The sequence below is a fragment of the Canis lupus genome, chromosome 15, assembly GCF_048164855.1.
Source record: "Canis lupus baileyi chromosome 15, mCanLup2.hap1, whole genome shotgun sequence".
NCBI lineage: Eukaryota > Metazoa > Chordata > Mammalia > Carnivora > Canidae > Canis > Canis lupus.
The window spans coordinates 40,799,001-40,816,433 of NC_132852.1; the positions used below are offsets into that span (position 1 = coordinate 40,799,001).

General features: G+C 55.8%; 1 protein-coding gene across 4 annotated transcripts in view; it reads left to right on the forward strand.

Moving 5' to 3' along the window:
* Positions 1-8,390, forward strand: part of VIPR2 (vasoactive intestinal peptide receptor 2) — a 59,292-nt gene extending 50,902 nt beyond the window's left edge. For 3 of the 4 annotated variants that reach the window (XM_072776771.1, XM_072776774.1, XM_072776773.1), the window contains 7 exons: positions 848-998; positions 1,729-1,789; positions 3,058-3,127; positions 3,668-3,759; positions 6,708-6,837; positions 6,910-6,951; positions 7,640-8,390. In XM_072776771.1, coding sequence (XP_072632872.1) covers positions 848-998; positions 1,729-1,789; positions 3,058-3,127; positions 3,668-3,759; positions 6,708-6,837; positions 6,910-6,951; positions 7,640-7,813 — 720 coding nt within the window. In that variant the 3' untranslated portion in view covers positions 7,814-8,390. The remainder of the gene's footprint in view (positions 1-847; positions 999-1,728; positions 1,790-3,057; positions 3,128-3,667; positions 3,760-6,707; positions 6,838-6,909; positions 6,952-7,639) is intronic. The other variant, XM_072776772.1, reaches the window with a different exon arrangement.
* Positions 8,391-17,433: the final 9,043 nt, after the last annotated feature.

The window sequence follows — 17,433 nt, forward strand, 5'->3', positions numbered from 1 at the left end:
CCTGGCACTTGGCCTCAGTCACAGTGACGGTGCAGCACCCGAAGGATGAGCTTAGCCTTGCCCACCTGGGAAGCAGGAACCTGGCACCTGGTGGGGCGGCGGCAGTGGGGGGGGGTGGCAAGCGGGTGGTGGGCTCGGGCTGCTGTGAGTCCCCTTAAGCACGAGCACAGCCCCAGGGCACAGTCAGCTGTGTGTCATCAAACCCACAACAGAGAAGTGTGCCCACCTAGTATGTGGCTAGAGATAGGCACGCGTGTCTGTGTTTCCACGCCTGTACGGACATACCCACGAGTAAACGTGAAAACGCGCCCCCGGGTACCAAGGTGCCTCTATCCACTCGCACGTGGGTCTCCTTCAAGGGAGGGCGGCAAAGCTGTGGGGGAGGAGAAGCGAGGATCTTTTCAACACGTGGACACAACTTACGGGTTAGAAGCCTCAATTTCACTTTTGTTCCAGAGGCTGACGTACCTGGTACGTCTGAAGAAGGTCTGAGAAGGTTAGATATGTGTGTGTCATGTGCCAGGTGGGCTCTCCTGTGGGGACTCTCCTGGGATGCCTGGCCACTCACGGGCTGCCAGCTGCTCCCGTCCTACACTGATCTTTGTCTCCTGGGGGACGGGGCAGGACCCACGAGGGACATGGGGATGAACAGGGCAGAGCGCCCGGTGGTGGGCTTCCTGCCACATCCCGCCGCATCCTGCCAAGGGCGGCTGGTGTGTCTGCCCGGGCACTGCCATGTCAGTGTCCCCGGGGCGGGGAGCTGTCGTGCTTCCTCAGCTCCACGCTCAGTGTGCAGGCACGCGTGGCGGTTCTACCCGAGCGGCCGTGTGTGCTCTGTGACCTGCAGGTGGGCTGCAAGCTGAGCCTGGTGTTTTTCCAGTACTGCATCGTGGCGAACTTCCACTGGCTGCTGGTGGAGGGGCTGCACCTGCGCACCCTCCTCGTGGCCATCTTCTCCCCCGGCCGTCGCCTTGTGGCCTACCTCCTGATCGGATGGGGTAAGAACCGGTCCACAGCTGTGCCCGCCGCCCCATCCACCACCCCACCGCCCCTCACCCCGTAAGTGCCAACCCCTCAGCTCACAGACGCCCTGGGCCACCCCTGCAGGATGCCCTCCGGGTCGCGAGAGGAGGTGCTTTCCCAGGACCCGAGCTTCCTGTGGGAGACGCCCCCCTACTGTAGGAGCAGGAGTCTGTGCCCCACACCTCCAGTCCTGGGGCCACCCTGTGTTGAGAAGGCTAAGGGGCAGGAGGGGGGGCAGGAGGGGAGGGCAGGAGGGGCAGGAGAGGACGGCCCAGGGGCAGGAGAGGCAGGAGGGGAGGGCAGGGGGTTAGGGGCGAGGGGCAGAAGGGGAGGGCAGGCGGCCTTCCATGGAGAGGTCCTAGTACCTGCCCCTTGGCAGAACCCTGAAGGGCAGGGTGGGGGTGTAAGCAGAGGGCCCCCATCTGCGGTGCAGGACACCCCACCATCCTTGCCCTGCCCCCACACTCCAGGAACAACGCATACAGTGTGCGGAGATGTGTGCAGTGCAGGCCTGTGAGGTCCCAGCTTTCCACACACAGTTTATCCTCACTGCCGTGTGAGGCTTGAGCATAAAGTCCCGCATGTTTATGAGGCGTGTCTGCCTAACCCTCCATCAGACAGCCCACCCTGCTGCCCGGGGGAGGGGGTGCAGCTGCGTCCTGCGAGCAAGCACGGAGCTGGGGGTGACCCGCTGTCTCCCTGCAGGCATCCCCACCGTGTGCATTGGCGCGTGGACAGCCGCCAGGATTGCCCTGGAAGACACAGGGTGAGTGCCTGTGAGGTGAGGGCGAGCACCCAGCCCTGCAGCTGGTGTCAGCGAGTGAACGGGAGAGAAGCCTGCTCCATGCCCACAAGGAGGATGTGCACTGGCAGCTGCCACCAAGCACACGGTTACAGGGTGGCACGTGGACATCACTCCCACAAGAAGACCCCAGCCTCACGACAGTTGGGGGCGGGAATATTGGGAGAGGATCCACACGCGCAGGACAGAAACAGCACCACGTCCTGCAGCAGAGCTGGGATGGGGCTAAAGAGAGGGGCACAGCATCCCCAGTGGGGAGCTGGTCCCTGGAGGGAGCCAAGCAGGATGCACGTGCCCCGAGGGGAGAGGCGACAGGGGCAATGCGGGAGAGCACAGCCGCTGAAGCAGTTCTCACCTGGCACAGACCGGGTTGTTTTCTGTCTGCCGTGAGCTGGGCCCCCGCCCCTCGGGCACCATTTTCCCACCACGAATGCCCTGCCCCGTTAGGGCTCTCGCCCACCCCTGGCGACACCCTGGATGCGGTGACTTATGTAACTGAGGGCGACACAGGGTGTTTCTGTGCACTGTGACCCTGTGGCACCCCTCTGGCCTCAGCCCGCAAGCCCACTCGCCGTAGTACCTGCCAGGTTGGCCAAGGGCCAGCTGGCCTGACCCAACTCCCTGCCACCCTGCGGCTTCCAAGCACACCGCATCCTGCTGCCACAAGAGTAGCCCATGCTGGGGTTGGAGCGGGGAGGTGGAGTGAATGATGCGGACAGTGCGGCCCGGATGCTGGACCCCGGACGCCGTCGCTGGGCCTGCCTCGTGTAGTCCAAAGGCATTTTAAACCTTAAAGATACAGACACAAACTATCCTGGGGTGAAAAAAGAGTCATTTTCAGGAGATAAACTCCCATTTTTCGAAGGTGGCCAGAGTGAGCACGAGCCACTCCTTGCAAGGTGCGGGGCTGCTGGGGCGGCCTTGCTCTTCCCCCACTTTCTGGAGCTCTGCTCAAGCTCACTTGTCCCACACTAGGTCCTGTCCCTGTCGGGAAGGATGAAGTGAAGCAGGGTCCCCGGCTGGGGAGGGATGGCATCTGGGTGTGTGAGTGCGCATGGGCCTCCGGGTGGCGTCTATTGACACACCCAGGGGTTGTGTGTGCACTGTGAGGAGCCAGCTGCGTTCAGAGGCTCCGCATCCAGATGAGGCCACAGGCAGTGCACATCCTCGCTGCCCCCGGCTGATGGACAGATCTGGGTGACGACGGGACATTCCTTCTCTCTTTCCCATAGCTGCTGGGACACCAACGATCACAGTGTTCCCTGGTGGGTCATACGAGCACCGATTCTGACATCCATCATAGTGAGTAATCCCAGATCGAGGCACAGCCCTCCACAGGGTTGCGCGCTTGGGGACAGAGGGAGCCTGCCTCCCTGCACTCAGTAGGGTTCCCTGTTGTGCCGTCTTTGTCTTCCCAGAGAAGAACCACAGGCAGTGGCCCGCCCCTTTCATCCTTCATTCTCACCTCTGGGAGGAAGGCCTGGGAGCGAGAGGGAGGGGACAGAAGTGCGCTCCCTCCCGCAGACACCTGCAGGGGGCTTGCAGGCCCCAGATACAAAGTTACATTGAGTCATGTTATCACTCGTCCATCTCTCATCTGAAACTTCACTGACACCTGTGTCTGCACCTGAGGTCATGGGACACGTGCCGTGGTCAGGAGACCCCACCAGCTCCCACCCTGGGGCAGACCCAAGTGGGCAGGGCCCCGAGCTCCTGTTGCAGGGGTGCCTGGACCCTGTCCAAGGCGAGGAGACACAACTCAGGGATGCTGAGTTCCAGACCCCCCGCCGCACCTGCCCCTGCAGGGGAGGTCGCACAAAAACACACCGTCTGTTCGTGCAGGTCAATTTTGTCCTCTTCGTTAGTATCATACGGATCTTACTACAGAAGTTGACATCTCCAGATGTCAGCGGCAACGACCAGTCACAGTACAAGTGAGTATGTGTGCGGATCGGGGAGCTGCCCTCACTGGCCCCCGCGGCCTAGAAGTCCAGAGTAAGGGTGGATGAGGGTCTGCACACCCAGCAGACACCCAAACGCAGGACTGCTTTCACGGGAATGCGGCTGTATCTCCCTGTGGGGAATCCTTCCAGCCAAGCCCCCCTGCATTTCAGCGGCAGATCCTCTAGTGAGCTTAGTGACTGAAGCATTTGGCTCACTTCCCTGCTTTGTAATCTGACCTTTTCTCCTTGGCCACACATTATTTGTATTTTATACATTATTCTTTCTCCCCCATCGGACCACATGGCATCTAACGCCGGGCTTCGTACTTGATAATAATGGGCAGGTTTGGGCTGAACGAGTACATGAGGATAGTTATCATCATACCTGCCCGGTGGGAAAGAGAACATGCCCACCATCATCCAGCTACTTTATGGGCCCTGAAGACCCTGTAAAAGAACTTAAAGATTCTGTGAATCTTGGCTGAGAATTTAGAAAGAGACAGCGAAGCTCACAACTTTGTTATAAAGTAGAACCAGTTTAGCGTGGCTAAGCCAATTGGAGCCGCAGGTTCAGACAGACCAGGTGTGGAATCCGGGCTGCCTGGAGCTGGGTAACTTGGGCGGGTGACCTGACTGTGCCGTGGTGGCCGCACTCAGGGGTGTCCTTCCCCTACCTCCTGGGACAGCCAGGGTGGACTTGGCGCCATCTGTGCACAGGACTGGTGCTGGGTTCACGCAGCAGCAGGAGGCCTGGGGTGCGACCTGACCACTCCACGCCTCACTGTCCTCATCCGTAATAACCAGCTCTAAGGTTAGGAGGAGACGTTTGGCACCGGCAGCTGTCGGTGTGGGGCCCAGACCCTCCTGCCGGTGCCCCTGGGAGCATAAAGCCCATGGCGTCCTTCCTTTGCCCGGTCTGTTCCTGGGGTGCATGGAGGTCAGCCCTGCAGGAAGGAAGGCGTGTGGGTCTACCATGGACAGAGTGGTGTTGCCCCATCTGAGCAGCGCTCCTGCTGGCACCCGGACCCACTCATGCCTGCGGCCCAGGGGCAGCTGATCAGGGGCTTGTCGAACTCAAGTTTTGATGTTTGGCTGGTGTCGCTTAGCTTCTGTGCAGACCTTTTCCTTGGGAGTGTTCGTTATGTAGATCTTCTACATACATGCTTTTATTATTTTATTTTATTTTATTTTATTTTATTTTATTTTATTTTATTTTATTTTATGATAGTCCCACAGAGAGAGAGAGAGAGAGGCAGAGACACAGGCAGAGGGAGAAGCAGGCTCCATGCACCAGGAGCCCGATGTGGGATTCGATCCCAGGTCTCCAGGATCGCGCCCTGGGCCAAAGGCAGGCACTAAACCGCTGCGCCACCCAGGGATCCCCTACATGCTTTTATTTTAGAAACAAGATTAAGTAGGGAAGATAGGGTCTGTTCTTTTTCCAGGATGACAAAAATCCAGGCATGCCTGCGACGCTGCCTCTGGTGGCACCTTGGTGTCTTTTCTGTACCTGTAACAGTAACAACCCCAAGCAGGAACCCTTCTCTGGAGGCAAGCAGGGTAGCCACCTCCAGGCGTATGTAGGAAGTCAGGCCAAGACCCCTGTTTCACCCTGAGCCAAAGGGCTCAGCTCCCTGCACAGTCCACCCCCTGCCCACAGGCTAATGCTGAGCCCAGACGTGAAATGCAGCCACCTCATCAGGGTGAGCATTCAGCTCTGTTAGGGGGCAGCTCGTGCTCTGCTGCAGAGCGGCCAAGCCTCCAGGCTTTGTGCAGATGGCCTGAGGCAGACTTCCCAGTTTTTGTGAGCGTCACAGGATGTGCTGTTTAGGTGGGGCAGAAATCAGGAGAAATGGACACATTTCTAGAACTTACATCCCAGGCTCTGAGTGCTAGGTTTGGGGCAGGTACCTCAAAAATATGTAAAGAAACTCATGACTATCAACTAACCAGAGAAGGTGGGGAGAGGAGGGCGTGTAGCCCCCTCACTTGGTCCCTCAAGATGAGGCCACTGGGTCACTGGAGGCAACTGGATGCTCATTTGGGGGCTCAGCGTGCACCCACATTACCGAGTGGCCTGAACTGGCCTGGGGCTGACATCCTCATTCTTGACAACCCCCCAGGGGCCCCAGTGCTCCCGACGCAGAGCATGTTGCAGCGGTGGGGTCACCCAGGAGGATATTAGGCCCACCCAGCCACTCCTGCCATACTGGCCTGATAACGGGACTGTAGACACAGGCTGCCCAGGGGAGTCTTGCAGGCTCCCTGGATGATGCGTCTAACGCGCAGCAGTGAGAGTCCCCGGCTCAGAGCATTGGTTCCCAGACAGCGGCTGCAGCGTCATGGGAAACCCCACGGAGTCTGTGCACAAGGATGGGCGGCACAGGGGTCATCTACGGTGACCTCCAGGGGTCCTGCTCCAGCAGAGGCTGGAGACCCCTAAGGAGCGCTGGCTTAGAGAAGGGAGACTGTCCACTGGTGGGGTGGGGAGGGGCCACGGCTCGGCGAGTGCCGCTGCAGGAGGGCATGGGCTCTGCGGTTCACCTTCAAGCCTCTGAGGCCGCAAGCAGATCTGCGTTGTGACCGGGGTGGGTAGTGACTCCAGGTGACCCAGCTCCACAGAACCCACAGCCCGTGTTCGAGGGCTGCACCTCTGCTGCTCTGCTCCTTTGACCTGAAAGTGAAACGTGCCTCTGTCCCGACAGTTAAAACCCAGGATGCTCCACTCGGGGCAGTAAGACCCCCAAGACTTTCAACCACGGTGGCTGTTGGTTGGCCTCGTCGGGATGTCTTGCAAGGGGGTGGCTGCGTAGGTGGCACATTCTGCGCATAGTTGGGGTGGGTTACTCAAACTTGTGAGAAACAGGCTCAGCCCGGGGTGGCGCTGGGCCAGCGTGCAGCCCCAACCTTATAGGCTTACCACTTTCCCTTTGTGGCAGGAGGCTAACCAAGTCCACGCTGTTGCTTATCCCACTGTTCGGAGTTCACTACATGGTATTTGCTGTGTTTCCTATCGGCATCTCCTCCAAATACCAGATCCTGTTTGAATTGTGCATCGGATCTTTTCAGGTACGTATGGACAGGGCTGTCCTTCTTGCCCCAGTGGGTGCGCGGCCCTGACCCCTGCCCCCTGTCTTGCAGGGCCTGGTGGTGGCCATCCTGTACTGCTTTCTCAACAGCGAAGTAAGTGCTCGGTCAGGGCTTGGGGACCCTTGGCCTATGGGGGATGCCCTCACGTGCCCCCATCCACCCACTGGGGGCTCGGGTCTCCTGCTGGGACAGCCCCATGCCGTCCCTCCCAGCACCATCCACACGGAGCAGCGTGGGTGGCCCTCCCACAGGCCGGCCCCTGCAAGCTCCCCAGCTGGGTGGCTGAGAGGGACCCACCGCCCTGGCTGGTCACTGTCTTGCCCCTTGACCCCGGACACCAGGCCACACAGACCCGAGGGGAGGGCGGATGAACGGATGGGACCCTTCTCCCCAGGCTCCCCGGGCTCCCTTCCACAGCTCATCAGGTCGCATGTGCAGGGGCCCCTCAGCCTTGTGACGCCTGCTTTTGTGCAGCTGTGCATGTGCGCTCACTGGGTCCAGGCCCTTCCTGAGCCTGCCCCCCTCACCACTTCCAGTGGGCGACCTAGAACCGATTCCCCACCTGACCCAGAGAGACCCCCAGTCCTGCTGCTGAGTTACCTCTCCTCCTGGAGCAAGCTGAGCAGCACCCTCTGTGCCCACAGATTCTCCAGAGGAGAGGAGACGGCCAGAGGCCCGTCAGCGCCCACCCAGCATGGGTGCTTCTCTCGGGGGGAGCTTGCGCTCCCAAGCTCCCATGTTCACCTGACCCCGCTTCCTTGTGGCCTTGCCCTCACCCCAGGTGCAGAGTGAGCTGAAAAGGAAGTGGCGAGGCATGTGCCCCAGCCGGCCCTGCGGCCAGGACTCCCGGCTGCACAGCTCTTCCATCTCCAGGAACGGCTCGGAAAGTGCCCTGCAGCACCCCCGGGGCTCCCGTGCCCTGTCCTTCCTGCACACAGAGACCTCGGTCATCTAGCATGCCACCGCCTCACAGACGGACTCCCCGGGGGCATGTTAGCCGTGACGTGCTAGCGCTGGTCTCTGTGTGTGCCTCGATGGAACTGGGGTCACACTGTGGCTGGCTGGCTTTGCCCAGGTTGATGGGCCCATTCCCACCTGCCACCATGGAAGGAAACGGGGTTTCTAATCCTGCTGCCAGTGCTGAGCTGGGGCTGGGCCTTCTGTCTGTGTGACCCCAGTGCTGGCCCTCACCCCCAGCCCCTGGGCAGGTGACTGGGGCAGCCCTGTCACCTGCAGGACACAACACTGAACAAGACCCGCCCCTGTGGGTGTCCCCACGTGTCCCCTGGCCCCAGGGCGCCCTCCCCCTGCTTACTCCCAGGACAGACAAGGAGGGTGTCTGGCTGGCCAGCAGGGTATATGTCATAAGGGCCCCTCCCCCAAGAGGGGTGACCCAGGGACAGGTTCTAGGGCCAGGTCATCGGGGTGACTGAGACACCAGGCAGTTTCTGGGGGGAGCAGAAACCTAGTCTCCTTGTGATGAAAATCATCTTAAAGTCATTTCTGTTTAAATGGAGAATCATCTTAACAAACTGCAAGTGTGTTGGGCACTTCTGTCCCACTTTGGCAGCATCCTCGATCCCGGCTCCCCTGAAGCCAGCAGACCTGGGGAGTGGATCTGGGGGGGGCCGAGCAGCCCCAAGGGAGCAGGGAGTGGCGAGGATGGTGAGCCCACCAATGGCCCGGGCCCGGCCCTGCAATGTGTGACAGTTGGGCCTTCTGCCCAGACACCATCCAGCCCCTCCACCCTGTGCATGGTGCTGGTGCTCCCAAGCCCAAGGCCTCCAGAGGCTGGCTGCCGAGGGGGTGGCCGGGACACCAGCACAAGGGGGCGGGCAGGGACCGCGTGGAAGCCACCAGCTCAGGCCCTGCAGCCTTCCGCAGGAAGGGTGGGACAGATGGAGTCCTGGCCGCAGGGCCGGCTGGGGCACATGCCTCGCCACTTCCTCTTCAGCTCTGTGGGACGGACGCTGGGACACATGGGGCCAGTGGAGCCGCAGGGTGTGTTCCAGGGTCCCCACATCATGATCCGTGGGGCACCTGCAGCACCAGGCCCAGGATCACAGGGACCCAGCCTGTGCCGCGCCCCACCCCCCCATTGAGCAACCAGCCAGCTGAGGTCAGTCTGGCCTGGGACAGGAGCACGTGGCCAGTGAGAGTCCATGTGTGTGCCCTTGGCCAGGTAATGTGCACAGAGGGTCCTCGGGCCACCGTGTCCTCATATCAGGAAAGCTGCTTGCCCATCTGTCGGCCTGCAAATCTCCATGCCCTAAGGCTCCAGCTGTGGATACACTGACTCATGTTGGCTGAAGGCCATCACCTGTCACCTGCAGAGGAGCGAGCACCCTGCACACTTAAGGCCCGTTGGGGGGGGGCACAGGGGACAGCATGTGGTTCCTTCCAGGCCCCAGAAAGCAGCCACCTCCCTGCAGGGCACCCCGGCCGTCCAAGGTGGGTGCCCTGCACACGGCCAACCACGGCCACGGGACCGGAGAACCTGCTTCCTGGTGCATGTGTGCATGTGTGTGCACGTGTGCAGTCCACCCTGCACCTGTGTGCCCTGGGCGGGTAAAACCCATTCCCAGGGCCCTGGGCACTCCCCTGAACACTCCCCGTGGGACAGATGCAGCAGGCTGACCCAGTCAGGTTCTCAGGAGGCCCGGGCCCGTGAGAGGGGTGCAGAGGGAGGGGAGGGAAGGGGCGACAGCCTCCGGGTGCTGGCGGTGGGTCAGAAGGCAAGGGAAGGCCCGGGCAGGGGAGGTGCCTGAAGACACAGCCCCCGCGTCTCCGGGAACAGTGTGCCTCCCCACTCTTGGCAGGAGAGGCAGTTGCTACATGGCTCGCTTTCAGGTTTTCAGATCCCAGGAATCCTCAGGGGCGTTGTGGAAGCTCCGTGCTACAGGCCAGCGGTGCTATAGGCCAGCGTGGCCGTGAGCGATCTGAACACGGCCTCCACCAGCCCTGCCTCCTGGAGGTGATTCCCAGGATTTTCTTCCGTGTTCACACAGGCGCCCCCCCCAACCCCCCTCCTCCATGGGAATTGGGTCGTGTTGTGCAGAAGCCCTGCAGCTGCCTCCCCAGGTAGGCCGAGGCTGCGACCCCCCCACCCATGTCACCCATGAACACACATGCTTCACATCCACATTACACGTCGTCCACAGCCCGGGGATAGCTGTCAACCCCATCTGTCCCCTACAACCAATGCTCGCTTACGCATCTGCCCGGTGTTCCCACAGAATGCTGGGTGCAGGTACCCACCGTCCTCCCCAGGCTATGGCAGCCCCCTCCTGCCCCGGCTGCACCCCCCACCCTGGCCCCAGCCCCATTGACATGTCCCCTATCTCCCCGGATATACCGGCTTCAGGGCACGAGGGATGTGAGGACCCCTGGTTGGTTCTGCTGGAAACCCGGGCCTCAGCCTGTCCCACCAACTGCCGTCAGGTGCCGGTCCCCCACGCCCCGGAATACAGATCCTACTGCGATCGATCGTACAAACCGTACAAACCGACTTCTTTACTCCTGGGAAACAGGGACAAGACTCAGCAGGGGCCGTGATTTGCGTCACAGGGCCAGGCACCCTGAGGGCACCTCACAAAGGATTGAGGGCGTCCTTTACAGGAAGTGTCCCTTGGAGGATGGAAACAAAGATGCTTCCTCCCCCATCCTCTCAAGGTTTCACAGGGAAGGGGAGTGGCACAGTGGCTGGCAGGTGACGTCCTTGCTCGTCCACCCAGCCAGGGCCATGCAGACCTGAGGGGCAGGTGTGCTGTGAACCCCGGGCCCTGAGCTGCTGCTTATGCTCAATGCCCAGAACTGAAGAAACAATGAGGACAGATAAACCAGTGGAGTCTAATCACAGAACAGACCAAGTAGGACCAAGGTAACCTCTAGAAGATGTGGAACTGTCCGCGTCCGCTTGGCTGAGCGTTGTAATCAGAGAGAGCAGACTACACACAGCACACCTGGAAACACAGGCTTCTATGGTTTAAATAATTATGATTATGAATCTAGAGCTTGCAAACTGCTATTTTCAAATCATGAAATATTATAATTCCTTTCTGACTTGAAAACACACATTACATTAAACCCCATTACAAGACCATGTGGGCCATGGATCCATCTGTGTGTCTGCTCCGTGTCCCTCAGCCACACGTCTGCCGTCTGTCCGTTTGACCATGTGACTGCCCCTGGCCTTACGGAAGACAATGCCCAGGGGTCAGCAAGAGTAAGAAAGGTTTTGAGGAAAAGCCAGGCCTTAAATGAGGCCCCAGGGGGCATGTGGAAGGGATAAAGGGGGCGCGGCCTGGAGTAGGACAGGTGCTGCTAGTGTAGCTAAGGAGCTGCGGCCACTCGGTGAAGGAGGGTGGCAAGAGGTGATGTCAGTTGGGCAGGCACCCAATGCTCAGAGCAGGTGAGATGGACATTCTTTGGAAGACTGGGAGCTTTCCAAGGATTTGGGGAGTGATGCAGCCGAGGCACTGTATTCAGGTGTGTCAGGAGGTAAGTTGATGGGGAAAGGCATTGTGGTCAGGTGTCTGTGAGTGTGGTCTGTGCAGGACGGGGACGAGGCGGGGGTGGTGGTGCATAGCCTTGGTAGGACAGCTGGCAATGAGGTGACGTAGGGAATCGGAGGAGGACGCCCACGGCAGCGACACACACTGTGGCCAAGGGGCTGCTGCGTCCATGCCGTTTATTCTCATACCTTCAGAATAAAGTGAATACGTTGCTTTTTAAAATATTAGCCTGGCTCATGGAACTAAGGGCTCTCGTGCATCCTGGGCTGTGGGAGTTTTCCTTAGAAAGGAGGGCGTCCGAGGGCCTTGAGGCAGGGGCAATGCTTCCCCACACCGCTGTGCTGACACAGGTGCCCCTCGAAGAAGACGCATGGTGGAGACATGCAGGAGGCCACATAGGGTCATGCCACCCCCCACCAAACTGATTCTAAATATGCTTCTCACCAATGTACGAAATCAAAAAGAAAGAAATCTATGCATAAAGACCTGCTCGACCAGACCGTGGCCAGAACACAAAGCCCCAGTCTGAGTCCAACCCCAGGAGCAGCTCGCCTCCCCATGCCTGGCCACTCGGCGGACGAGACTGCCTCCCTGGGCCACGCTCACTACCACAGGATGCATGCGGTGGGCTCCCAGCCATCTGGAATGGTGCTTGGAGGACCTGCAGGAGGGCTCCTGGGGGTGGCCGCAGAAAGGAGTCCCTCACTGCAGGAAGCTGCCAAGCGAGGGAGTGGAGCTCAGAAGGCACAGGGGTGACCGCCCCTGACTGCCCCATGAGAGGACCTGAGGGAGAACATAGCCTCCAGATGCCCACGGGACCTGGGGCACACATGGAAGCATCTCATGAGAGACTGTAAAAAAATATATGTAAGAGCAAGTTGAAAGAACGCTTGATTTATAAAATGAACCAGAGAAGTGAAGCATTTGACTCTTAGTTCCTCTGAATAAAGTTCCTTCCCCTTTGGATGGGGCAAGGGTCCGGGTCCAGCTGGGCCCAGCTGACGCTTGCCATCCAGCCCCCTGCCCCAGCCCCCCGCCCCAGCCCCCCAGCCCAGCGCTCCACCCAAAGCAGAGGGGCATCCCAGTGTGGAGCTGGCCAGGCCTGCTGGGGAAAGGCACCTGTGCCATCTGTGGAATTAGCTGTCCTTCCTTAGGGCAGCCAGGCAATGGAGCTGCAGAGCGGGGGTGCAGTGACCCCTGGCATGCCGACCGCAGAGGTACTAACCTTCATAGATGCCCTTAAGGAGAAGAAAAGGGGCTCTGGGGGGCTCGAGACGTTCATTAAAATCTTCCAGAAGGACAAGCTAGATCACGAAAAGGCACCGGGGGCCTTGGCCAGTCTGGCTACGGGTGAGCAGTGCACACTTGATTGAGCCAAGACTACATAAGTCTGGGGCTTATTTTCTTGGAAATACATTTGAAAATATTTAATTCTGTGAGGGGGGAAAAAACCTAATTTAAAATAAAGTGACTCATTTTTTCAAGCAGGTCACTTTGGCTCCTTCTCTCTGCCTTAGCACAAGATACTCATTGCTATAGCAACCAGCATGGAATGAAAAATAACCCAGAAATTTCAGAGTTCTTCCTCAGAGAAAGTTTCTAGGTTTGTTTTGATGGGATCTTTCCATTAAGATCATTCTGTTCTCAAATGGCAGACGGATCTGGTTTGGCGCCAACGTCAAATAAAGTGCATATTTCACAGCCACATTGTCTGACCAGAAGGTTCCCTCCAGCTATCCAGCTGCCCCGTTGCCGAGAATGGCTACTTCTGTTCTGCAGGAGTCGGGAACGCCACCTGCACTGGGCCGCAGGTGCCCAGCCTGCAGCTCCCTCCTGCCCTGGGTTGTAAATCACAAGCCCCAGGCCTCGCATCAGGGCCGCATGTGTGTGCAGGAGGCACTGCTGTACCCTGGGGCCTCCATTTGGCTCTTCACAGGCCAGGTGCCCACGACATCTCATGAGCCCCTGGGCCCTGAGGTTCCTGGCCAGGAAAACAAAACCAAAGTTTGCTTTTAAAACCAAAAAAGAAACAATGACTATGTGCTAGTGCTTCACATTGTAGGTAAACATGAAACCCAGATGGCTGAAGGAGTTATTATACTAAAAAGCAAAACGAAAAAAATACTAAAAATGGGATCCCTGGGTGGCTCAGCAGTTAAGTGCCTGCCTTCAGCCCAGGGCGAGATCCTAGAGTCCCGGGATCGAGTCCCACATCGGGCTCCCTGCGTGGAGCCTGCTTCTCCCTCTGCCTGTGTCTCTGCCTCTCTCTCTCTCTCTCTCATGAAAAAATAAATAAAATATTTTTTAAAAATACTAAAAGAATCTATAGGTAAATTTCTCAATCGTTGCTTGAGACAGTTCTTACTAACCTTAAAGAAAATAGCTTCTTTTACCACATAGAAGTTCTCACACTGAACCACATTTTAAGGTTCTGCACGTTAAAAAAAAAAAAAAAAAAAAGTACACTAAATTAAAAGGCAAATAATAATATATAAAAATACTTACAAGAACTAGGGAAAGGACTGAATATTCTTTAGTTTCAGTCAATAAGCAAGCTGCCAAGACTCCGTGATTATTTAAAAAGCTAAGCCACAAGATATAAATAAAAGTACCTAATAAATATGTGAAAAGGGTTCAACTTCACAAGAAAGTAAAGCAATGCATTTTTATTTCCTAATACAATAATTTGTAAAGATAAATAAGTACTATTCCACATGCAATGTTACTGATAGGACTAAACCAGCCCAAAATTTCAAGAAAGCATTTTGGTAAATACAAGCAATAATTTCAAAAATGTTTGTGAACTTGGACCAAATAGTTTCACTTCTTAAAAATCTACCCTAAGCAAATAAACCCTGTGTTAAGCAAATATTTACGTACAAAGATGCACACATGGCAAGATCTTGAGAACAGCCTGAGGCTGGGAGGAATGGCTGGACCCCAGTGTGCCCTTTACGGGGAGATCATGTGACCAAGGACGTTTACAAACTTCTAGTGATAAAAGATAATGCTTAGGAGGTTAAGTGGGAAAAACAGCACGTAAAATGTGTATAGAATCCTTCATTCCTATAAAACACATTAAAATATTAAAAACAGCTAAGATAGTAAGGTGGCTCTTCTTGGATGTAGCATTCTTTCATGTTCAGAAATTCATGCTTCCTTGCTTCCGGCTAACGTGTAAAGTGCCTTCGATTCACTGGTCAGGGATCTTAGGGGAACACTGGGAACTCAAATCTCCTGCCTCCCTGGCACCCACATCCCAGTCAGGGAAGAGGGCTGGGAGGAATAGGTCAGAGCCGACTGCAGCCGACGTCCTCCACACTTACTCTACAAATCAGGGGCACAGAAACATGTCCAGTATGGGGATGGAAGTTCCCCAGCACCAAGATTGTGATGACAAGGAAAACAGAATGAACACAGTGGAAATAAAACTTCTAAACGTCTGTTTTACCACAATTCCTTACCAGGTAAAGTGCCCAGAAGTGATATTCTTGCCGTTTACAATGGACCAATGTCACTGAGAATCTTAGCAACCCTAGATGCGCACCACCTACCCCGCCTGAGGTGCAGCTGTGACAAGTAGAGACACTGCATATAAAACAGGACAATTTATTAATAAAATGCATGCTTGGGAAGTTATAGCCATCATCGTTCTGTTAAATGGAAATGAAATCTTACCATTTTGTTCAAAATATGTTTCTTATGAAGTTACTCCCAACCAAGAGCTTTATTTCAGGCAATGGCCTTAAAATACAATCCTATGTCCACTTTTGTGGCAATTCATCTTTCATCTTCTCCCCCGGAATGACTGTCTACAAGGAACTGGCCTTGCTTGTAGGGGTGATGGCGTGGCTGCTAGACACTCCCTTCTTCCCGCCGTACACAGGAGGTCTACTCCTCAGCATGAAGGGAGCTGCTGACAGTGAAGGATCGAGGGGCAGAAAGGGCAAGCTCTTGACTAACTTTAGTGATAAATAAATAAAGTATTTACTTTGTCTCCTTATTTACTTTTTTACATTGAATTTCATGTAGTATTCTATGCACATGGCTTTAAATAAAGAGGAAAGCTTCTTTAAGTAATAACAGATATGAATATATTAATTTTTTTAAAAAAACAAAGAACCAAATCAATAAATCATGTATTTTCTTGCGATTAAATCTCCTTTGCACAATTCAGATCATCACGATTGGATTTTGTGATAATTCGGATCAAAAGTATAGGTAAAGTATGTCCAGCAGTAGTAACTCAACTTCAAATTACTCTTCTAAATTATCTGAACCTTTTTTTGCAATTAAAGAAAACCTCTACAAACATTGAAACAAAGTACATATAAAGGTTAAAAACCAAGTGCCCCTCAAATTTCTTTGCAAAACTACATGTCAGATTTATACCCAGTGAAAACCGCCTCATATGTGAACTGGACAAGATAAACATTCAGAAAATATAAACTCAGATGTCAGCCAGGGACTCTAACTTACTTTTTTAATGAAGATTTTTGTGAACTGTTGGACAAAGAAAGAAAATGGAAAATTTCAAGAATGAGAAAATAACGATGTTTAAAAAAACTGTCAGCAACAAATCAGTTGATATAGAGACAATCTAAATAATCACATTGCGCTTGTAAAGTTAAATACAAATGTAAGAAAATCCTCAATAGGGATGCCTGGGTGGCTCAGCAGTTGAGCATCTGCCTTTGGCCCAGGGCATAGTCCTGGATTCCCGGGTTCGAGTCCCACATTGGGCTCCCCGCAGGGAGCCTGCTTCTCCCTCTGCCTGTGTCTCTGCCTCTCTGTGTCTCTCACGAATAAATAAGATCTTAAAAAAAAAGGAGTCCAGAAATCAAAAACAAATTTGTGTCTTTGCCAAAGTGGCAGCTCTGACCCAAAGCTGACGAGCTCTAATCAGAAGTTGAGAGTGGCCTGTGTAGACCTATGTCCATGGACAGTGCCCATAGGGCAGAATGTTCTAGAGTGGCACCGTGTCCAAGCTGCTGGCCTCCAGGAAGTCCTCACCGTGGCACAGAAGGCACCTTGGTGTGGGACCCTGACCTCCGGGTCAGGTGGGCATCCTCCTCCCTGAGTCCCAGGGCCTTCTCATGTCCCACGACACAGGCCTCCACAGATTCAAGGACAGGCAGCAAGTCCCAGCCCTGACCCCACACACCACTGAGCCGCCAACCTGGAGGAGCTCAGACACGTAACCCAGGAGAGCGTGAGCCACCTGGAGGCAGGTGGGCCAGGCGAGGCTGCTCAGGGGAGCCGTGGGAGCTCCCCGGCCCAGGTCTGCCTGTAGGTGGCCCAAAGGATGAAGTGCTGTCGGAATCTCTCCCCGAAATGCTGGCGTGGCTCTAAAGGGGAGGCTTGGTCAACATGAGCGTCCGTCCTCCATCCCTCACAAGGGCTTAGGATGGCTCAGAGACCTGTAAACTCTTGGAAATCCAGAGATTAGCAGCTCCAGCAGCAAGCAGAGGGGCGCAGAGGGAACAGCGTGGGGTCACGTGGCACGCAGGGTGACCCGCCCGTGGGCACCCGGCTTCCTTCTCACGCAGCTCATAAGCTCACCCAGTCGCACCCTTGGCCATTACCATGATACACTCTGAAATCTAGTGTGTGGTGCATCCAGCTTTCTTCTTCCTCCTCAAGGTTGTTTTGGGCTATTCTGGGTCTTTCCTGCATCCATACGAAGTTTAGGATATTTTCCCTATTTGTAATAAAATACTTTATTCTTCCAAAAGCTGTTGTCAACGGGACTGTTTTCTTGATTCCCTGGTCAGGCGGCTCCTTGTTCCTGTGCGGGATGGCAGTCAGCCCTCGGACGGACGCTTTACTGACCCCACGGTAGTTCCGACTGAGGGGTGGAGCCCTCAGGTTTTCCCACCTACAGAGTCACATCGTCTGCAAACAGAGATGTGTTTACTTCCTCTTTCCTGGGGTGGATGCCTTGTGTCCTCCTGCCACCTGCTTGCTCTGTTGGGATCGCAGCTCTGTGGGAACTGGTGCCTGCCTGCCCCGGGTCTCCAGCCCGCACCTCTCAGGGTAATGCTCACGGTGAGCTTGCCCC